The 20,833-nt window shown below is 50.1% G+C and overlaps 1 protein-coding gene across 1 annotated transcript in view; it reads left to right on the forward strand.

Annotated features, from left to right (window-relative positions):
* Nucleotides 1-20,833, forward strand: part of NCK2 (NCK adaptor protein 2) — a 137,935-nt gene that overhangs the window by 78,634 nt on the left and 38,468 nt on the right. Inside the window, exon 3 of the mRNA XM_068564336.1 lies at nucleotides 16,719-16,960. Coding sequence (XP_068420437.1) covers nucleotides 16,735-16,960 — 226 coding nt within the window. The 5' untranslated portion in view covers nucleotides 16,719-16,734. The remainder of the gene's footprint in view (nucleotides 1-16,718; nucleotides 16,961-20,833) is intronic.

Genomic DNA, 20,833 nt, shown 5'->3' on the forward strand with positions numbered 1-20,833 from the left:
TGCCACCCGTCTCCCCTAAAGGCACCTTCTGAGGTCCTCCACTGGTTTCATATAGTCACACTTCAGATAATTCCTGAGCCTTTAAAAAATTCCGTTCCACGCCTAATTACAGTGTGTGTTGGCAGTTGTGGTTTTTGATCCTTGCAGGGAGCTGACCCTCGAGGGAGACTGCTCTTAGGCACAGAAATCGAACAGACACGACAGAGAAGCAGGCAGTAGCGCCGGGCACCGTGGTGCTGAGATCACAGCAGGCCCGGGAGCCGATACCTGCCCTCCACGCCTTGTGTTCTGTGCTTGGAGATTCCATCCGGGGCGGGGGGGCGGAGGTCCTTGGTGGAGAAATCACATGGCAGAGTCTGTATTATTTGTGTGAGAGGGAAATGATCATTTCTCTTCTTTTAGGGATTTCTTGCCCAGTGGGGCCAGTATTTGGGTCACCTGCAGAGAAGGGATGGGAACTGGTTCCACTTTCATAGAAGGCAGTGCACGTGGTCAGTACCGCTCTGTCACTTGTGTCATACCCTGCAAACCCTGAAGACCTTCGCGATGCCTTCCCTTCCTGAACTGGACCCTCCAGCCCTCAGGGTCCGAGCCCCTCCCGTCGACGCGTCCTGACCATGAGGATCGGAGCTCCTGGCCCTGTAGGATCCCAGTGGATCTTCTGATAACCAGAAGATGATTACTCTGTGTCCTTCCTGACTCAAGGGCTGGGCCTCGGATATTCCCTGTCCCTGGGAGGCTGACCCCGGGAGACCCAGTTCTGTTCCCACAGGTGTTTTGCTTGCAGTGTGGATGATATTTGCGGGGGGCTGGGGAGGCTGTCACTTTGACTGTCTCAGGGATGGAAAACTTGAGGGGGCCGCTGTTCAGAACACCTGGTCACTCAGGGCTTGTCCTGCAAAAATGTAACTAACATGCCGGACAATTCTTATTCCCAAATGAGAGCCAGGTTCCAGATGGGTTCCCGGGTAAAGGGCCCTGAACTCCTCTGACCAGCGCCAGCCCCGGGGCGGGGGCCGTTCCTGACTGCTCCCCACGGCACCCCTCCCTGTCAGCGTGAAATACCAGCCAAGTCGGTGTCCTTTACTCTCCTGGCATGCTGTATAGACGTTTCATATGTGTGTGTATATGTTGACAATAAAAGGATGGAAAAAGGTAGACCATGGAAACATTAATCACAATGGAAAGAAGGCAGGAATGTCTGTGCTAACATCAGATAAAGTGTCTTTCAGAGTGAGGACGACCCGCGGGTGTGGACGGTCCCACCAGGACCCGCATCACGCACGGCACAGGTAGTTGCCGTGTGTCCTCAGGCTGTGGGTTCCTCAGGCTCGCCCTGTTTTTATGACCTGACCGCGGCAGTTTTGAGGAGGACGTGTTGGGTGCCCCTCGGGTGGGATTTGTCCGCTCTTTTTCTCCTCGTTGGACTGGGGTAGTGTGTCTTTGGCGGGCGGACCACGGAGGTAAAGTGCCATCTTCACCGCAGGGCATCGGGGCTCACACGTGCATCTGACCTGTCGGTGAGCGGGCGCGGCTGCCAGCTGTCTCCTGCCCGCTCTTAGCTTGTCCTCTCTGGGAGGGCGTCTCCAGGTGCAGCCCGCCCTGAGGGTGGGAGTTACGCGCTACCTCCTCCAGGGGGGAGGATTGATGTCACTTCCTTGAATTCTCCTGGGGAAGTTGGTCTTCTCCCCCATTGGTTTACTTACTCGGCCATCCATTGCCTTGCTCCTTTCTCATTTATTCTCATTTACGGCGCCTCTTTAACCGACGTAAGCAGGGCTGCTCTGCCTGCAGCTTGCAGGCCCCCTGACCCGGCGCAGAGCTTCTCTGCATGGAGGTGCTTCCCGTGTGCTGTGTCAGCGCCCAGCTTTACCAGATGACCCCACGTTGTCTCCCCGGGCAGGGCTGCCGTGTTCCTGTCTTGGCAGAATATGAGGACTCCCACTGCCCCCCAGCCCCCCTGACACTCACGCCATCCATCACCTGGTCCATTTCTGTCCATCTAGCATAAAAAGGCATCTCACTGTCATCTCAGATCATAGACGAGGTGGAGCTTTTTCTGTGTCGATTCATCCTCTGTGCTGTCCTTCTGGGCAATGACTTTGTCTTCACTTGCTTTTAATTGAGTTGTTGGTCTGTTTCTTCATGAATTGCAGGACTCTATATATTCTAGGTACCAGTCCTTTGTTATTATATGTACTGGTTTCGTTACAAGTATATCTCATCATATTTTGATCTATGAAGATCGATAATTCTCACTTGAGAATCCAGGCTTTCTTTGAACAGAGTCTTTAACTGTGCCAGCAGTGGCACAAATGGCATACCACTATTTATAGACGTTAATGCTTTCTTATAAAAGGGAGTCTTGTATTCTTATAACTCTGCTGGAAGGGTTTTATATGTATTTTGTGTTGTTTCAGTGTTCAACACCTATTTTTAAATTTGGGGGCTGATAAAGATAAATGCAAGGTTTTGAAATGCCGGAATTTTATTGACAGTACTTAACTGATTTTTGCCAGGTATATCGTAGAGTCTGAGACGGTGCCTTCTCAGTAGTTTAATGAGCTTTGCTAAACTTTCATCTTTCCTTTTCTGCTGCTGGCTCTCACCAGTTGTCAGAAAAAGTTGCAAGATTCACCCTTCCTTATTGATCTGTATCTCATGAATATTTATGTATATTCCATGTACTTCCCCCGTTTTATTCAAAGTAGCTGCACGACATGAAATTTAAATTTTCAATTGGAATTCTTCCATGGCTTCCCTCATGAGTGAAGAGCCCTTATTACGTAGAGTAACAATGACGGTATCCAAAGGTGAGATTGCTCTAGCTGAAGTTTCTTAAATTTGAATCCAGCCGCAAACCAGGGCTTCAGCGTCGGAGGCAGCATCTCAGTGTCTTGTGTCCACGCTGGTGGTGGGGCTGGCACAGCAGCAGAGCGTCCACGCACGCCTTCAAGTGCTTGCTGGGTACACGGGCTCAGGCGCTTCTGAGCTCTCGGTTTGCGCGGAGACAGAATCCTTGTCTGCAAGGAGTCCCACTCAGCGAGAAGACAGCCAGAAATATGTGCGAAGTCCCCGTAAGTGCCAGGAAGAGAGAAAGCAGAGCAGGGAAATTGTCGGGCGGGGGCGGCGGGGGGGGATGCAGCAGCTCTTCTAGATGAGCTGGGGCCGTGGGGCTGGGCGGAGGCTTGGGTTTCATCAGGGGTGGGATGTGGACGTGAGAGGGAGAGGAGGGCAAGGCAGGTGCCAGGGAGCGGGGCCTGCGGGCTTGGCGGAAGAGCTGGCGTTGGCAGTGGCTTCGGGTTGTGTTCTAGTGTGATGGGAAGGGATGGCGGGGCTTGAACGGAGGAGGCCCAGCCCGCTGTCCGTTTGCAGGTACCACAGGCTGCTGCTGGGGAGTCAGACCAGAGGGTGGGGACGGACCGGGGAGGAGAAAGCCGCCTTGTCCGGGCCCTGCTGCTGCTGGCTCGGAGCTGGGCGGCGGCAGGGCCGGCGCTGGTCCCATCTGAGACGGATCTTGAAGGCGAGCCTGCGGGGTTTGCTGATGAAACGGATGGGGACGCCACGTGCTGTGGGATGTGCTAGGATTCTTGCCCCGACGGGCACCTGGGTGAATGGTCGTCTCATGTTCGTGTACTCAGAGGGGACCTGGGGAGACGGGGGGGTGGGATTTTGTGGTTGCTGTTCGTGTGATTGGTTTTATTTTGCTTTTGGTTCGGTGTGGATGGCGACGAGCTCTGTCTGGATGAGTCTGGAGGGCGGTGGGGCGTCCACGTGGAGGTGTCGCCGCGACGGGGTAGCAGGCGGCATCTGGAGGGGAGCAGGGCTGGAGGCCGCGTTTGGGAGCAGCCTGGGGAGAGACGGGGGTGAGAGGGTCGAGGCTTGGCCGCTGCATCTCTGGGTACGAGGAGGGGCCAGTAAGAGACAAGGCAGGAGGCAGAGCAGGGCTGCGTGACCCCAGGGAGCCGAGTGAAGGGCGGCTGCCCCCGACGGGCTCATGGGCCGTGTCCGCCGTCAGCGGGCAGGAAGGATGACCCAGAAGAGAGCGGAGTACTCGTGCCACGGTGGAGAGAAGGGGGGAATGACCAGAGGAGCAGATCCTTCGGGAAGAGGGGTGGGTGGGGTCCGACATGCAGGAGGTGGCCCCTGATGGTCACCCGGGGACCGGAGGGACAGAGGCGCCTGCAGCCCTGGGACCCCCGATGGCTTCTGCTTCCTCAGTGAAGGAAGAGGCAAGGTCATTCACCAGCTCCACGCGGGAGTGGGAGGCGGTGCTCAAGGGCAGAGAAGCAAGATCTGGAACAGCCCTCACCGGGGAGGGTGTTCACGGAGGACGTGGGCGTGGCTTGCCAGGCAGCACCAGGCTCCCTTGAGCCAGGGTCAGAGACAGGACGACAGGACGTGGGCCGGGGGGCGGGCGCGTCTCTTGCACAATCGGTTGCCCTGGGGCAGGTGGGGAGCGGGTGCCACCAGAGTTCTCTACACGTGCGCTTGGGGCTCTGACTTACAGCACGGACACCTCTGCAAGTGCTCCTGACGTGTTACCGCGTCTTGGCTCCGCTAAGTCGAGGGTAAAGGATTATGCTTGGAGGAGCTGAAGTACGTACAGCCAAGACCGCAGGTGGGACCAGGGCAGCCTGGCCGGTTCGGGGCAGGTCAGCGAGGGGGTGATGGCGCCGAACCTGGAGAAGCAGGTGACGGTGGACATGGAGGGGACGGATGGCCGCAGGGCAGACGCTGTGAGCAGCAGGTTAGGGACCCAGCGGAAGGCGTCACTTAAAAGCATTGTGTGGTGGGAGGGAAGGCGCGTGGAAGACACATCAAGTCCCATCACTCACAAGAGCTTCTTTGCTTTCAACAACACCCAGGAGCCGGACTGGTGTCAGCACAGGAGGGCTCTGCGTGTTACACACACCAGAAGTGGGATGTAGGTCCCGCCGGTGCCAGTACAATCCGCCGCAGTGGTCCCAAGACTGGGGCGGCAGGTACACACGGTGAGCTGGAGTAGCTCGCGGCGCCAGAAAGTCAGGATGTGCTCTGAGCGCATGCGCATGCACGTGTGCACACACACAGACACAGACACACATGCAAAAACACAGACACACAAACTCACACAAACTCACACACACAGACACACATATAAAAACACACACAAACTCACACACACACACACACAAAAACACAGACACACAAACTCACATACACACATACAAAAACACACACACAAACTCACAGACACACACAGACACACATAAACACACACACACAAACTCACATACATACACAGACACACATACAAAAACACAAACTCACACACACAGACACACATACAAAAACACGGACACACAAACACACACACACACATACAAAAACACACACACAAACTCACACACACAAACTCACACACATACAAAAACACAGACACACAAACTCACACAAATTCACACACACATACACAGACATACAAACTCACACAAATTCACACAGACACACAAACTCACACACACAGACACACACTTGCAATGACAGGGTATGTCAAAGGGACACAGGAGCCAACGAAAAGAGCTCCCAATAGCCAAAGTTAGCACACTTTGAGCAACAAAATAAATAAGAAATATTGGTTGTAGCTCAAAGTATAAAATAAATATGTTTATACTAATATGAATAAATGATTGAATAAATCTAAAAACGGGGAGGAAGAGGCAAATCTCCCAGGCAGAATCCCAGATAATTTCTGCAGATCCTCTCCATCAAGGAGGTGGCACATCACCCCCACGGCAACTGTGGGCTGTGCTCAGAGCCTCCTTCCCCAAAGCCCGGGGGGGCGAAGAGGAGAGAAGGACTTTGCAGGGGGGAAACCAGACAGTCAGGACTCAGCCAGGTGACGGGGTCAGCCCAGGGGGCAGTCACAGTGACAGCAGGCACCCCGAGACAACGCAGGGACTGTGGGCTTCCACCTCTGTGGTCTCCTCCCCAAAGCCCAGAGCCTAGCCCTTGTGGGGAGAAAGACATCAGACAGATTCCACCCGGGGGACATCGTGCAGCACACCTGCCCGGTCCTCCTCAAAAACGAGAGGGTCATCAGAACGAGGGAAGTCTGCGAAACTGTCAGCAAAGAGGAGGGTCGGGAGACGTGACGAGTCAAGGCAAGCTGGTGTCCCGGATGGGATCCTGGGACAGAAAAAGACATTAGGGAAGAACCCTTAGGAGGCCTGAGTGAAACGTGGACTCTAGTTAGTGTATCGATATTGGTTTATTAATTGTAACAAATGTATCATAGTAATGGAAGATGTTAATAATAGGGGAAACTAAACAGTTCTAAAAAATAAAATTTATTTTAAAAAGTCGCGTACAGATGCTAGAAATCTTTATTTCCTCATTGTTTTCTTGAATGATAGGGAAGATTTCCTTAAGAGAAGCGTACATTTGGGATAAATGTTAGCATTTATCTTTCTAGAATTTGTAGAGGTGTCTGTTTAGTAATTAAACCAGAGTAGCTCAGGTCCCTTCTCAGGAACTGGGTCCCTGCCCTGCTGAGCATGATGGGTGCGGGTCCTTGTCCCCAGAGTGAGGAACAGAGGGGCTTTCTGTAATTACCTTTCCCATTAAATAGGAAAATCTAAACCAGAATGTGTAGGAATGTGGGCATAAACCACATACATCTGAAGAACTAAAATGGTTGTGACAGCTTAGTCATATTTGAATGCTAGGAGACCCAGATCACGGAGAGTGTGTTTTGTAAATCACTCTGCTTCTTTTACTCTTGTATGTTTCGGAATTAGGCAGAGAATCCTGAATAATAAGGTAGCCAGGAAAAAGGTCAGGTATCCAATAGTGTAGCTGAATTCCTTAGCATGATTCAAGGAAGCTCATGACATTTATACTTTGATATGTTTATGAACCAGGTGTTTAAGTTATAGAAGTTACAACTACTTTCATGGTTGTGGAAAAAAATAGCAAGGCTTAATAAACCCCTAAATACAGTGACAGAGGGCTGTTTGTTTACTTTGGGAGCAGTGGTAGGCATTGTCTGAAAATACTTCATGCTCTCTTGACGTTTTAGAGGAAGGTCAAGTTTCACCAAAGATATCAATGTCCATTTTCGAAAATGGGTATTTTTCCTTTTATTTTCTTTTTTAAATTTCAGCCTTATCAAGGTGTAATTGACAAAATTGTAAGATATTTAAAGTGTACATGGTGGTGATTTGATATAGGTATACGTTGGGAAAGTATTCTCCCCATCTAGTTAATTAGCACATCTGTCACCTCACGTGTTTATCTTTTTTTGGTGAGAACATTTAAGTTCTGCTCTCTCAGCAAATTTCTATTATACCATACAGCGTTATCAACTGTAGTCACCATGTTTTACGTTAGAGCCTCAGAGCTTATTCATTTATAGCTGAAAGCTTCTACTGTACCCTTTTACCAACCTCTCCCTGTTTCCCCCTCCCCCCAGCCCCTGGCAGCCACTCTTCTGCTCTGTCTCTGTGAATCTGACTTTTGGGGACATTTTCCCACTGCTGGCATTTCTCCCATCACTCCATTAACTGTGATGTCTTCCAGGTTGGCGTAAGGCAGTGTTGATTCCAAGTCCAGTGCAGTTTTATGGACTTTCATTTGTTTTACAATTAATACCATATAATAAAATTGGCTTATTAAAGTGACTGTGATTCTCCAAAATGATGGTGCTGGGCTGTTACCTAATGTTCATGACCTTCTTCCCAGTGTGATGAATGTCTAAGACACCCAGGAGGAAACTGAGAGAGGTTAGCAAAAGTTAGCAGAATGGGAACTCCAGGGCTTGAGCAGTAAATTATGTGCGAAAAATAGTATTTCCCAGATTCTAGCTGAAACAACAGAGTTCCGAGTCCTATTTCTTCTGTAAAATTTCCTAGGTGCTAGTGAGTTGTATGGACTTATAGGCTAGTCCGTGGAATACTGGTTTTGTCCAGGCATTTCACATAGTAAAATGAGTTGCTGGGTGATTATCTCTTGAAAACTGACTCACATTTTAAGGTATTTTTCTAATGTGGTTTAATTTGGGGTGGGAGGGAAGTGCTGATCCTGGCAGTAAGGATGAATTCATAGTAGAAATTCACTTTAAAAAAGACGGGGAGAGGGTGCAGCAGAAACCCTAGATTTATTTAAAAAGTATAAAAATTGGTCTTTATTGAGAATTGCCATCCACTAACAAATCCTGTTCAAGAAAGTTCATTTAGGAAATTTTGTGTACCTCACACCCAGTGAGTAGAATGTCTGCTACCAAAAAGCAGAACGACAAGTGTTGGTGAGGGTGTGGAGAAATTGGAACCCTTGTGCACTGCTGGTGGGAGTGTAAACTGGTGCAGGTGATAATGGTGCTTCCTCAAAAAATCAGAAATACAATTATGGTCCAGTGAGACCTGCCACTGGGCGTCACACAGACACAGGTAGAGCGGGGATGTCTAACATTTACCCGGCACTGACCAGGTATCGGGTACTTCCTGTGATTGTCTCGTTTCATCCTGATGTCTGCAAACAATAACGGAGGTCAGAAGTTAAGCAGCTTCCCCCCAGGGTCGCTCACTGGTAGGTGCTGAGCCTGGATCTCCCATCCCCGGCCTCCTCCGACCAGAGAGGAACATTCCCGGGAATGGCTCCCATCGGTGCCCACAGAGGAGACCTTTCCAGACTCAAAAGACAGAGACTGTACAGGCCACAGGCTTTGACTGTGATCCAACAAAATTAGAAAAATCATAAAAAGACGTTCTCCAGAATAACCCACAGAGCAAAGGTCACTAGGGTCTTAGAGACTCAGAAGCCTCTGCCCTGTACCGTTCAGCCACGCCCAGCAGGAGCAGCTGCAGGAAGGAGGCCTGTGCTCAGGGTGACAGCAAGACAGGTGACAGCAGGACAGATGGGCTTCCCCTCCCCCACTCCCCCCCCCCCCCCCGCCCCCGCGCACCCCCAGAGGGAAGGGCGTGAGGAATGGAGCTCTTTGACCCTGTGTTTTGAAATCGGGAAAGTTTATCCTTCAACTTGGTCTGGCCTTCCTTGGCCTCTCCTCAAGTAAAATGTTAAAACACCAGCGAGGCTCTTCCCAGATCAGACCTGGAAGATCAGGAGCTACTGCTCTTTCCCCCAGGTGTTTTCACGGATGAAATTTATCAAAATGAAATTGAAATTCAGTTTTTGTTTATTGGCGCCCGCCTTACCCTTGGGATTTCTTTTTTTGGCCATGCTGCAAAATTCTGCTACCCAGGACTCCACCAGCTGCAAGAGGAAGGAAGCTCAGGCTTTGGGATAAGACCGTTCTCATGGGTTTGAATCCCATCCCAGGCACTTTCTGGCCTGTGGATTTGGACGAGTTATTAGATATCTCGAAGCCCCCGTTTCATCATTCATTCAGGCTGTGTGTAGATCCTCTCTGTTTCAGAGGGTGGCTGTAGACCTCGGATGAGCTCACTTAGGAAACAGCCCCGCGGGCACGAGGGGAGTTGGCGGCCCCTCCTGTGACTGAGTGCCAAGCCTGCACTCTTTGTTTATTTTCTCTTTTACAGGTAGTGTATTTTTGTGCCTCAGGGAAGTGGTAAGACCTTGACCCCTGTCACAGGTTAATTAACTTGCTGAGAGTTGAAACAGCCATGAGATTCCATATTGTGTCCTACTTACAAAGTTGAAGCGCATCAGCTGTAATCAGCGATACTGCTTGTACAAAGCCACCAACCGACCTTTCTGTCCCCCCAGGACACCACAGGTTCCTGCCAACTCCTGTCAGATTCGTTGGCCTCTGGAAAGTCTTTTATCTACAACACGACCTGAAACTTTAATCAAGAATTTATAAGGTCTTTTAAAGCTGCTTCTGAGACTGTTTCTTTGAGTGGGTCTCCTTAATGCAAATGTACTGTTTTGAAGTGTTTGCAAATAAGAACCAAGGGAGGAACATGTAATATTTACATCAACCATATCGCAATGAAAAAAGTTAAAACAAACAAACAAACAAAAAACCAAGGGAGGAAAACATGGTGATAAATGAGGGAAAACATAGAAAGTGTTCCTTGTTTGGACTGACCTTGGCACGATTGCTCACTGCGTTGGTTTTCTGCGGCTGCTGTATTCTCTTCCCGTTCTGGAGGTCACAAGTCCCACCCGGGTCTCACAGGGCTAAGTCAAGGTTGCACAGGGCCTGGTACCTTCTGGAGGCTCCAGGGGAGAACCTGTTCCTTGCTTCTTCCAGGTGCTAGGGGCTGCCCTCGTCCTGGCAGGTCCCTCCTTGACTCTTCTGTCTCCTTTCTGGCTCATGGGGGCTCTGTGGTCACACCGGGCCCCCCGGGATACTCCCTCAAGATGAGCTGACCTTAATTCCCCTTTGCCATGTAGCCTGACATATTCACAGGTTCCAGGTAGGAGGATGTGGACCTCTTTGGGGGGCTGGGCTATTATTCTTCCAACTGCATCTACAGAAAACCTCTGTTTGAGTGAGTTTCCATAATAATCGGTTGACTGCCTCGAAGGCATGAGATGGTACAAAGAAAAATCCTCAAGACCCATCTTGAAGTAGATTATATTATTGGAGTAATTCAGACTGTATGTTGAAAATCACGGCAAGTGTGACTTTTTTTTTTTTTTTTCATGTAGTCAGTCTCTTTTCTTACCTGGTTCCTCTCTAAACCAGTTATTTGCTCATAGCTCTATATTTTGATATGTCTGTATCCATGTGTGCACACAGGTATTCTTCTGAAATTCCGAGTTAACATCCTAGAGGTAAAATGTTACACCTGTTTTGTCTGTCTGTCTCTGTTTTGAATTGAATTCAATAAATCGTATTCCATCCATGTAAGGTTTCTATTACACAGTGGGATTGGCAGTTTTTTTAAAGCCATATGACCCTGGTCTTCTCTGAGGCCAGCTAGATTGGTCAGTCCGTAGAAGGATGAATGAGGCAGATGTATTGAATACGTCAACTTTGAGTCATCAGTCTGCCTTTCCTTGACCTTCCCATTAAACAGGGCGGCTGAAGTCTCAGCAGCCACTGTCAGCACATAACAGGGTGTCCCACACAGTGAACAGGTAACCTCAGGTGATGCAAGTGCTCTCGGGGAAGGACAGCCGTAGGTCGTACACTAATGACCTCTGGGGAGGAGACCCTGGACGGTGACACTTAGATGGGGAGGGAAGGGGAGGGGTCTCTGGAGAGGTGCTTCTGTGCCTGGGGCTTGAATCACAAGAGAGCAGACCCTGGGTCTGCACACTCTCCAGGGAACCCTGGTGCCCTGGAAGCATATCTGCTGCTCAGGAGAGCCTGATGGAAGGAAGGAAGGAAGGGAGGAAGGGAAGGAGGGAGGGAGGGAGGGAGGGGTCACTAGGACTGGACCAAACCCCCCGCCCCGCCCCCTACACGGACCACGTGTGCTGCAGCGCACAGAGCGCGTTCATTCTGACTGTGGTTCCCGTTCTGGGTCTCTCTGTGTGGGCAGGGTGCTCGGAACTGTCTTCACAAGCTCCCAGGTGAGGTGCTCTTCTTACCCCGTGTGACAGAAGGGCAGCTGGGCTAAGTGCACAGAGGACTCCAAGCCCGGCCCGTATGACACAAAACCCCGACCCCTTAAACACGACATTATCAGGCTGCTTGAGCATCCGAAGCGTCTTCTGAGGCGAGGCAAATACTGCTGCTCCCATTTTACAGAATAAGCCGAAGGCCAAGGAGGACGCACAAATGGCTCAGCTAAGCGTCGAATCCCAGATCCTTGACTCATGTTTTCTGTTTGCAGTTATGACCGAGTGCTTCGACGTGGTCCCCGTGACCCCTTTGGAAGTACCTGTGAGCATTTTGGGGTGTTGGCTATCAGGAGGATTATGTAACCCAGTCATAAACTGGCCAAGACGCAGTTCAGGGGATCCTTTTTAGAAAGAGAGTCCCAGAATAGGACTGATATTATTTTAGGAGTTAGTGACAACTACTGGGCCAAGAAAGTTTTTATAGCTATTCTAGTCTGTTTGGGTTTTTTAAAAAAATCTTCTTCCATCCAAGACTTGAAAAAGCAGCTTATCATGTTAGGTTTTCTGAGAATTTCTTTCATTTAGTATAGCATGGGGTTCTTGCTAAGCTCTATTCGAGACTGGTCACATGACATGAGACGTGGTCTGGCTATAAAATATTAAATTCGTGGCTCTTCTTTCTGTTGTCTTTAGGTGGGTGATCACTAGCTTAGTTGAGGAAGGCAAGGAATTAGATTTTCTTGAACTGCCCAAGCTGGAGGGATAAACGTGCATTATGCTTTGCATCTGACCTCTGTGATTCTTAGACTAAATCAGAATCCCATTTCTGACTTAAAGTTTCAGTAGTCAGAATGTACTTTTTCAGACTTTCCTCTGTTACAGCTTTTCCATGTTAGGAATTTAAGTCAGTTGTACTCTCCTTTCTATTGGGGAATAATCTTGTTTCAGCTCCAGCCTCTTGCTATTGCAGTCTGTCCGACGCTCATAGCAAAGCGCTCACGACTGAAAGGAACCGCCTCCGGCTGGGCTCCTGGGGCAGTTTCCCGGGGCCTCGGGTGGAACCCCCAACTCTCGCCCCCCGCACGGCTCCCTCCAGGATGGGCGTCCGAGGGGAGGCCGTGGGGTCTGTGGCCCGGGTGCTGGGGGGCGGGGCGGGGGTCTCGCTGCACCTGCGCGCTGACTGACCGCAAGCAGGAGAGGAAGCATCCGGGGTTTTATTCTAAGGCGCTGTCCGGGGTCACTTACGCCGCCTCCTCCTGCTTAGCCCTGGGTTCCTGCCCCGTCCTGAGCGCGGCCCTCACGTCCTGTCCCTCCCTCGCCCACCGGGTCGTGCAAGCCCCCAGTCCGTGTCCCCGTCCACGCGGCTCTCCTCCCCTGGTCCACAGCGGGGCCCTAAGGGACCCTGACCGCATCCGCCTTCACCCAGGGCGCTGGCCGCCCGCTCGGCCCCCACTCAGCTCCGCTCAGGAAGCTTTCCGCACCACCAGGTCGGTATCTGCCGAGTATCTGAGGCGGAAGTTCTCACGGATTGGTTTGGTTGACCCTTAACAGCGGATGCTGCTTAGGACAACGGGACAGCTGTTGATTGGCTGACATGCGAAGCGCTGAAGTGAGCAGGTTGTTGATTGGTGGACTGTACTCGAGTGCGGCGTCCTCATTGGCTGGCCTTCAGAGGCGCTGGGATAGAGCTTGTTGGTTGGCAGCCCTCGCTGGGGTGATGTGGTTGTTGATGGGAGGCTGTGATGCCTGGGTGGGGTGGTTGTTGATGGGTGACGGTGATCCTTGGGTGGGGTGGTTGTTGACAGGAGGCTGTGATCCCTGGGGAGGTGGTTGTTGACAGGAGGCTGTGATCCCTGGGTGGGGTGGTTGTTGATTTGATGGACTCCTGAAGCTTTTATACTGATGGGAAGCTTTCATAAGTCAATTACAACAGGTTTAAAGGCCTTTGTTATGTCCAAGGAACAGCTGCTCATTTTTTAGGTGCTTGGAAACTTATTTTTCTTCTGTCCCAGAGTTACAGATGTCCTGGGTGGAATAAGCCTGTCAAAGACCCCACATTAGTTCTCACCCCCTCCCCAGCTCACCCCAGAAGTGAGCACAGGAGCACAGCCCTGCGCTCAAACCCTGGCTCTGTTGTTCAGGAAGGCACTGAATCTCTGATCCTCTGTCTCCTGAAAGCTCACACTTCCCTGAAAGGCGGGTGTTTGCCGAGTGAATGAGTGCCCCGATGCACTCCAGTGTCCTCCCCCAGACTGAGCAGTGCGCTTAGTCCACGCCCCGGACCCAGGAAGAGCACCTGTGAGGAGGGCTGTCAGAGTCACCTGGGGCCTGTGACACACTGTGGATGCTCAGGCCCGGCTCCTAGAGGGTCCCATGGGGGTGAAGCCGGGCACAGCATTTTCTAGGTTCCCTCCCGTGTGGTGTTCGATGTGCACTGAGACCTACCAGGCCCAGCCAGTGCCTTACTTACCTGCTTTTCATGTAGCTAAGTCGTGCAGAAAATTTATAAATTGTTTTGACTGGTCTTAAGTGATGGTCTGTTCTTGTTAAAATCTCTTTTTGAAACTGTAATGAAGACACAAACCCGGTATTCAAATAAAATATTCTCTGAAGCCCATTCCTATTACTGCTCTGGTCCCTCCCATTATTACTGAAAAAAGAGAAACGACCTTCATGACCTTCAGAAGTCTAACCTGACAGTGAGTTCAGTATAGAGGGAGACACGGCGTAGGCTTGAGATTTTCTGAAAGTAGACAACAATATTGTCTACAATTTGGAAATGAGATTTGTGCAAACACTATCTTCTTGGATATTGTGTACATTATGCATAAGGTTTATGAAACATCTCCTCCTTCCCCAAAGGTTTGTTATCTCTAAATTTGGAAGTTAATTCATGAAAGAGGAGAACATGTATTATTTATAAGTGTCTTTAGCATCTAGCAGAAAGTGTCATGTTATTTAAAAATGGGATGCATGCTTTTGTGGAGTCAGTGCGCTAGGTCCCCTCTGTCATCCTGAAGCCATCCCTATAAATAATGAGAACTCCTCTCTGTCAGAAAAGAAGGGGATTTGAGTCAATAGTCTTTCCATTATTCATTTCTTCCTAGTTTTGAGTAAACGTCTAGTCATTTAAAGGACTGAATGTTGAATTTTTCTGCTGCAAAAATGCCCACCTTCTACCCGAGAAGTTACGAAATAGCTCATAACTGTATTCATTACAGTCATTCAGGTATACCTTTGCTATTTATTACTTCCAGGATTGACTTAACTAGGTATGCAATGCACTGTCTTTTTTTGTTTGTTTTAATAAACTTTTAATTTTGGAGTAATTTTGTATTCCGGTTCACTCTTGGTATTGAATGTTTTATGGGTCTTGACAAATGTGTCACGACATGTGTCTGCTATTATAGTATTGTGCAGAATTGTCTCACTGCCCTAAAAACCCTGTGCTCCACCTAATCACCCCTCTCTCCCCTGTGCCCTTGGCCACTACTGACCTTTGTAATGTCTCTGTAGTTTTGCCATTTCCAGAATGTTATATTCTTGGAATTATTAAAGAAAAACTGACACTTGTTAAAGAACGGTTAAGCAGGCTTTACTTAGGGGAGGACTCCGAGGGATTTTTGCCATAGGGGAGAGAGATTGGGCTCAAGCCCACATACAAGAAGGAAGAGTAGGAATGTATAGCCCAGGAGCTGGGTGGGGAGTAGATGGATGGAAAACTACTAAGAGGAAACATCAGAGGTAAGAGGGGATTCTGGCTGCCCTGACCTAACAGGGTCCTTCCTGAAAACAGGCCAGGATGGTCAGACATCACCTGGGTGAGGGATGGAGGATTCTGGCTGAACCAACTCAGCAGGATTCTTGCTGAAATTGGGCAATGGACATGGAAGTACAGACACAGAAATACAGTGGTCAAGGCCTAGTCTGGGAAGAGGATTCAGAGGAGCCTGACTGAAGTTTGGTCAAGGAGAGAGTCTTTGAGAGAATCATACAGTCTTACCCTTTTCAGATGGGCTTCTTCCACTTAGTCGTGTGCATTTGAAGTTCCTTCATGTCTTTTCATGGCTTCACAGCTCATTTGTTTTTTTAAAAAAATTTTTTAAATTTTAGGCTGCATTGGGTCTTTGTTGCTGCGCACGGGCTTTCTCTAGTTGTGGCGAGCGGGGGCTACTCTCTTGCAGTGCGCAGGCTTCTCATTGCGGTGGCTCCTCTTGTTGTGGAGCACGGGCTCTAGGCGCGTGGGCTTCAGTAGTTGTGGCACGAGGGCTTCAGTAGCTGTGGCACGCGGGCTCAGTAGTTGTGGCTCGTGGGCTCTAGAGCACAGGCTCAGTAGCTGTGGCGCACGGGCTTAGTTGCTCCGCGGCATGTGGGATCTTCCAAGACCAGGGCTCAAACCCGTGTCCCCGGCATTGGCAGGTGGATTCTTATCCACTGCACCACCAGGGAAGCCCAGCTCATTTGTTTTTATCACTGAGTAATATTCCATTATCCGGATGGACCACAGTTTATTTATCTATCACCAACTGAAGGACATCTTGATGGCTTCCAAATTTTGGCAATTATGAATGAAGCTGCTATAAACATCTGTGTTTCAAGTTCCAGGAATAACTTTATATTTATGAAAAAGCTGCAAAGATAGTGCAAAGCATTCCCGACACCCCTCACTCAGTTTCCCTTAGTGCTAACATCTTACCTGACCAGGGACATTTGTCAAAAGTGAGAGATTAACGCTGGTTAGTGGTAGACTATTGACTGGCTTCACTTGGATTTCCCTAATTTTCATGTTTTAGGATCCAATCCAGGATACCACATTGCGGTTTGGGTGTGTCACGGTCATTAAATATGGTCATAAAATTCAGCTTATCCTGAGAAAATGGATGTAAAGATATCAGCTCTGAGGATCTGGTGTTCACTTAATCCAGTGAACACGTTTAATCGTGATACGGTTACTTAGAATTTTTTGGCAAGTTTTCTGTTGTTGCTGTTTGTTTTTAGCAGAGAAGCAGAATTCCCCACGTGCAAAATTAAGATTCGCTTTTATAAGGTCACCGTTTCTAAACAGCGCACTAAAGCTTGTTGAAAGGAGGTCATCTTAAGGTTGAGTGTTTGAGACCCTGGAGACAGCTGGTTGCCAAGCTGTAATGAAAAGCTGTCCGGGTGTAGTTTTCCGAGTGGATGCAGCAGCCATGGTGCTTGGCCGGGTGTCTAATGAGCCTCTCCGAATGTTTCGCTGGCAGAAGGACTCCATGAAAGATGACAGAGGAGGTCATCGTCATAGCCAAGTGGGACTACACAGCCCAGCAAGGCCAGGAGCTGGACATCAAGAAGAACGAGCGCCTGTGGCTGCTGGACGACTCCAGGACCTGGTGGCGGGTGCGGAACGCGGCCAACAGGACGGGCTACGTGCCGTCCAACTACGTGGAGAGGAAGAACAGCCTGAAGAAGGGCTCCCTCGTGAAGAACCTCAAGGACACGCTCGGTGAGTGGCGGGCGCGGCGGGACCCCGGGCCCGGCCTGGAGGGCAGGGGGGGCCTGGTGCTTTCTCAGCGGGATTCGGGGTGGAGGGCATCTCTTTCATTTGCGTTTGAGGGAAAAAAAAAAAAAGGGGGATATGTTTTAAATATTGACATCTTTCTACTTGTTTTTTTAAAAAATCTCTGGACATTGAGAGATCCAGTGCAGAAATATCCGGCTGGTCATTTCCTAGAGGTTCTCGAGTTTGGAGGTTTATGTAAGCTGGCCTTTCTGTGTCTTTCGGAGCCCCCTTCATGTCTCTGTCTCCTGCCATCAGCTTTCTGGAGGGTCCTGAAATGGAATGACCACCTCCGGGCATGTTCCCCAGGTCCGCCCAGGTCATCCCATCAAATCTTTTTCTCTCTCACGAAGTCCTGTGTGTGTGGTGTTTGCACATAGAGGAGGAGATGGCAAAAAAGCACTTTGAACCCGGGGAATTTTTTCCCTCTGTTAAATTGGTGGTGTTTCATGCCGCAGTCCTGGACGGTGGCAGCTAAGGCAGGGGGACTCGAGCGGCGGTGTGATACGAGGCCGCCAGGGTGACCCGCAGGGGGCCTGCTGGGTGCCCAGCTTTCTTCCCACGTGCCTGTTCCCTTCCCTGGTGTCCGGATGTGGGAAAGACCCCAAGTCCCGTGAAGTTGACGGTGTCCGATCTCGCCTTTGCGTGGACGTCCTGCAGAGGATGCGAGAGGGTGACTTCCTGAAAGTCAGCAATGCCTACTTCTGTGAGCACCATGTGGGTGGCCCCCGGGACCGATGGTTATCACGGAAGAGTTTGCTCTTGAAACAGGTCAATGTTATCACCCATGTTACATTTCCTTGAGGTTTTCCTTTTTATGCTAACAAGAGAATTAGTTTCACTTGAGGGAGGGGAACAGGGAGGAAACCTGAAAAGAAAATTAAACTCTGAATGTGATGAGTGTTGCAAAATATTCATCTTTCGTTTTCTGCAATCTTGAAGGGTCCACTAACTCTCTTCAAAACCAAGTAAAGCCTTCATTCATTGGGTAGTAATTTTGTGTTGTGGGTTAGGTTATTTTCACGGCTTGGAGAGAGAAATGAGACACTGGCCTGCGTGAGAATCACACCAGCTACCGTAGATTCTGCCTGATGGCGAAATTCCGTTTTTCATGAGCAATCTGATTCTTTTTCACAAAAGTGACCCTCTTTATCGTTTTTTCCAAGCATGTCACTTGAAAGAAACGTTGTTGTCCTGTGCTTATAACTCTCTGTTAACTGTGACTAAGAAATGCGGGGAGCGTGAGTAGGTAAATACTTTAGGAGAGCCCTGTGCTTAATTTTATTTATTTTTTTCCAATTTCAGCTTCTCACCCACTAAAGTACCTTTTTTTGGAGATGCTCAACATTGTTGACTTGTTTTGTCTTCTTATCCTTTTTCAAAACTACATTCTCAAGATTCTAGTACAGAATGAAACACCCAGAAATGGAACGGAACGCTGGGGAGTGAAATAAGGCGAAGCAAGCCCTCTGAGTTACCTACAAATTCCCTTGAACAGCTTGTCATCCCTCCCTTCAGTTTTTAGCACGAGAAGACAGCTGAGCTCAGAAGCACATCTGGCGCTGGGGTTCGGTTTTTCACGAGCGGCAGTCAGTCCCCGGGGCTCCTCTCAGAACTCGGGGGGCCTGGCTCAGACAGCCTGTCCTCGTGTGGGTGCCGGGCTGGCTCCCCCACCCTGACAGATGGCCCCCCAGCTCTGCGGGCACACGTCTCCTTCCCCAGAGCCAGCCAAGTTCCATTTTGGGAGAACACAGATTGTTAGAAAGCTCTTCCTTAAATAGAATCAAAGTTGGCTTCTCTTTAACCCTCTCCCCTCGGCTCTGCTTGGCCCTCGAGAGCTGTGCTGGGGAGACCTGCTTCTCCTCTGTGGACTGACCACCCTTTTCCAGGCCTCCTCCCCCGTCAGGCACATTACTGCCTTGGAAACGTTTGTACCTAGCATTATTTGATGTAAAAACACCAACAAAGCTGTGTTCTGAACGTCCATATCTGTTCGTGGCAGTTAATATTTGTAGTCTAGAGACTGTTGGAGGTCAGTATGCCCATCGCCGGGGAGAAATGCCCCCATTCATTGTCTGTCTTTTTTGCTTCTATGTGTTTGTCGTGGTCACCAAAGCCTTGCTTTTGTTGGACAAAGAGAGACCTTGTTGTCTCGGCGTGAGTTTTCCATTGCCCCCCTTGAACGGTGTCACAGAGAAGGGAGGTACCCCGACAAGAACCACCGTGGCGGTGTGACTTATTTCTCCATCGTCAGACCTGACGAGGCATCAGCGTCGAGAAGGAAGGTGGGAAAACTTTCCGCAGCCTCTCCTGCCGCCCGCTGGTCTCCGTTACAGAGAAGACTGGCGCTAAAGCATCCGTGGCCTCCTGTGTAAACTACCGTGACGGGTGTGCTGTTGGAATTATAGCGTGATCGTAGACTGATTATGCACCCAGCAGAAATTCTCTCTACTGCGTATTAGAAGGCGTGAAAACAACGTCAAAAACACCACCACACATGTTGACCTTCTAATAGCGGCTCATGACATCATCCACATTTGTAATTCTACTGCCATGGAAATCCACCCAGTTTCTAAAGCCGTGGTTAAGATTTCCCCGGCAGGCACCTGGTGTGAAACACAATAGCACCGGACTCCCCGTCAAAGTCCCTGTGTTCTCCTTGTGTGTCGGCATCTCTAACTGCAGGTAACCGTGACTCGGCAGAGCTCTCTCCTGCTTTCCTGTGTCCCTGTGCTGTGCTGAGGTCGGTCGCCAATTTAATTTAATCACATGTAATAGTTTGTTACAGTAACCTCCAGAAAGCCGTACCTTTCCCGAAAAGGTCTCTCCGTTAGGAAAGGACTAGTGCTCTTCCTTTTCCCTTGATAATTTATAATTAAATAAAACAACATGAGCTCATATTTGTAGACGGGTAGCACGTTGATACACTAGGTCTCCTCTCACGTTCAACTTACGATCACGATTAGTCCAAGAGAACTTTTCCACAGATAACAAGGCGCCGTCCTCAAGAACTGTTCCTGCCGGCAGAGCCCAGGCGACGTTTTGAAAGGCTCGGTGCGTTCCTGGGCTCCGGCCCGGCCTTGGTGTTTTACACAACCCGACTCATAAAACCGTGCAGGTTAAGGGTTGGAAGGCGTTGTGCTAAATCTTGTGAGATGGGGAAGCTACTCCCAGGGAGGGATTTTACTGAAGAACAGTTTTTGTCACCACTTGACGACAGCAGCTGGAACCCGCCGAAGCCCCGAAGGTTAACTGTCTTCGCGATGGTTGCCTTGGGCCCAGGTGCTGACTCGGGCTACCCGGGAAGCTACAGTTCCGTTTATAACCTCTTAGCATCCGCCCGGGGAGGGTTTGTTCCAAGGCACACGCATCCTTCGCTGACCACCTCCTGTGGCACATGGAACCAGAAGTGAGCTGCCCCCACGGCTGCCGCTTTAGCCTTGGCCCCAGTGCGACCCTGCCTGAGGTCAGTTAGTCACCTGCCGCTGATGAGCTCCGGGACCGGCCCCCCACCTCTGCGACTCCAAGCCAGACCTGGGAGCAGAGAGCGGCTACCGGAGGGGACCAGCGCTCACTAACGAAAAGAGCCCTTGCGCTGTCTGGGTTGATGCTTGTGGTCGGGGAGGGGCGGTTCCTGGGGGTGAAGTTCCCAGGGTTCCTCGAGGCCCATCCGTGTATGGTTGACTGAGCGTCTTCCCCGGGAGAAGGCCTGTGACAGAGACGGGTCACATGCCTTTAGCTTGAACTTGGGTTTTTTTCACCAAGTTGAATATCAGGGCTTACTGGGTGGGCGTTTGATGGGGCTGCGTCACAGAGTTA

The sequence above is a fragment of the Eschrichtius robustus genome, chromosome 15 (assembly GCF_028021215.1).
Source record: "Eschrichtius robustus isolate mEscRob2 chromosome 15, mEscRob2.pri, whole genome shotgun sequence".
NCBI classification, from domain to species: Eukaryota; Metazoa; Chordata; class Mammalia; order Artiodactyla; family Eschrichtiidae; genus Eschrichtius; species Eschrichtius robustus.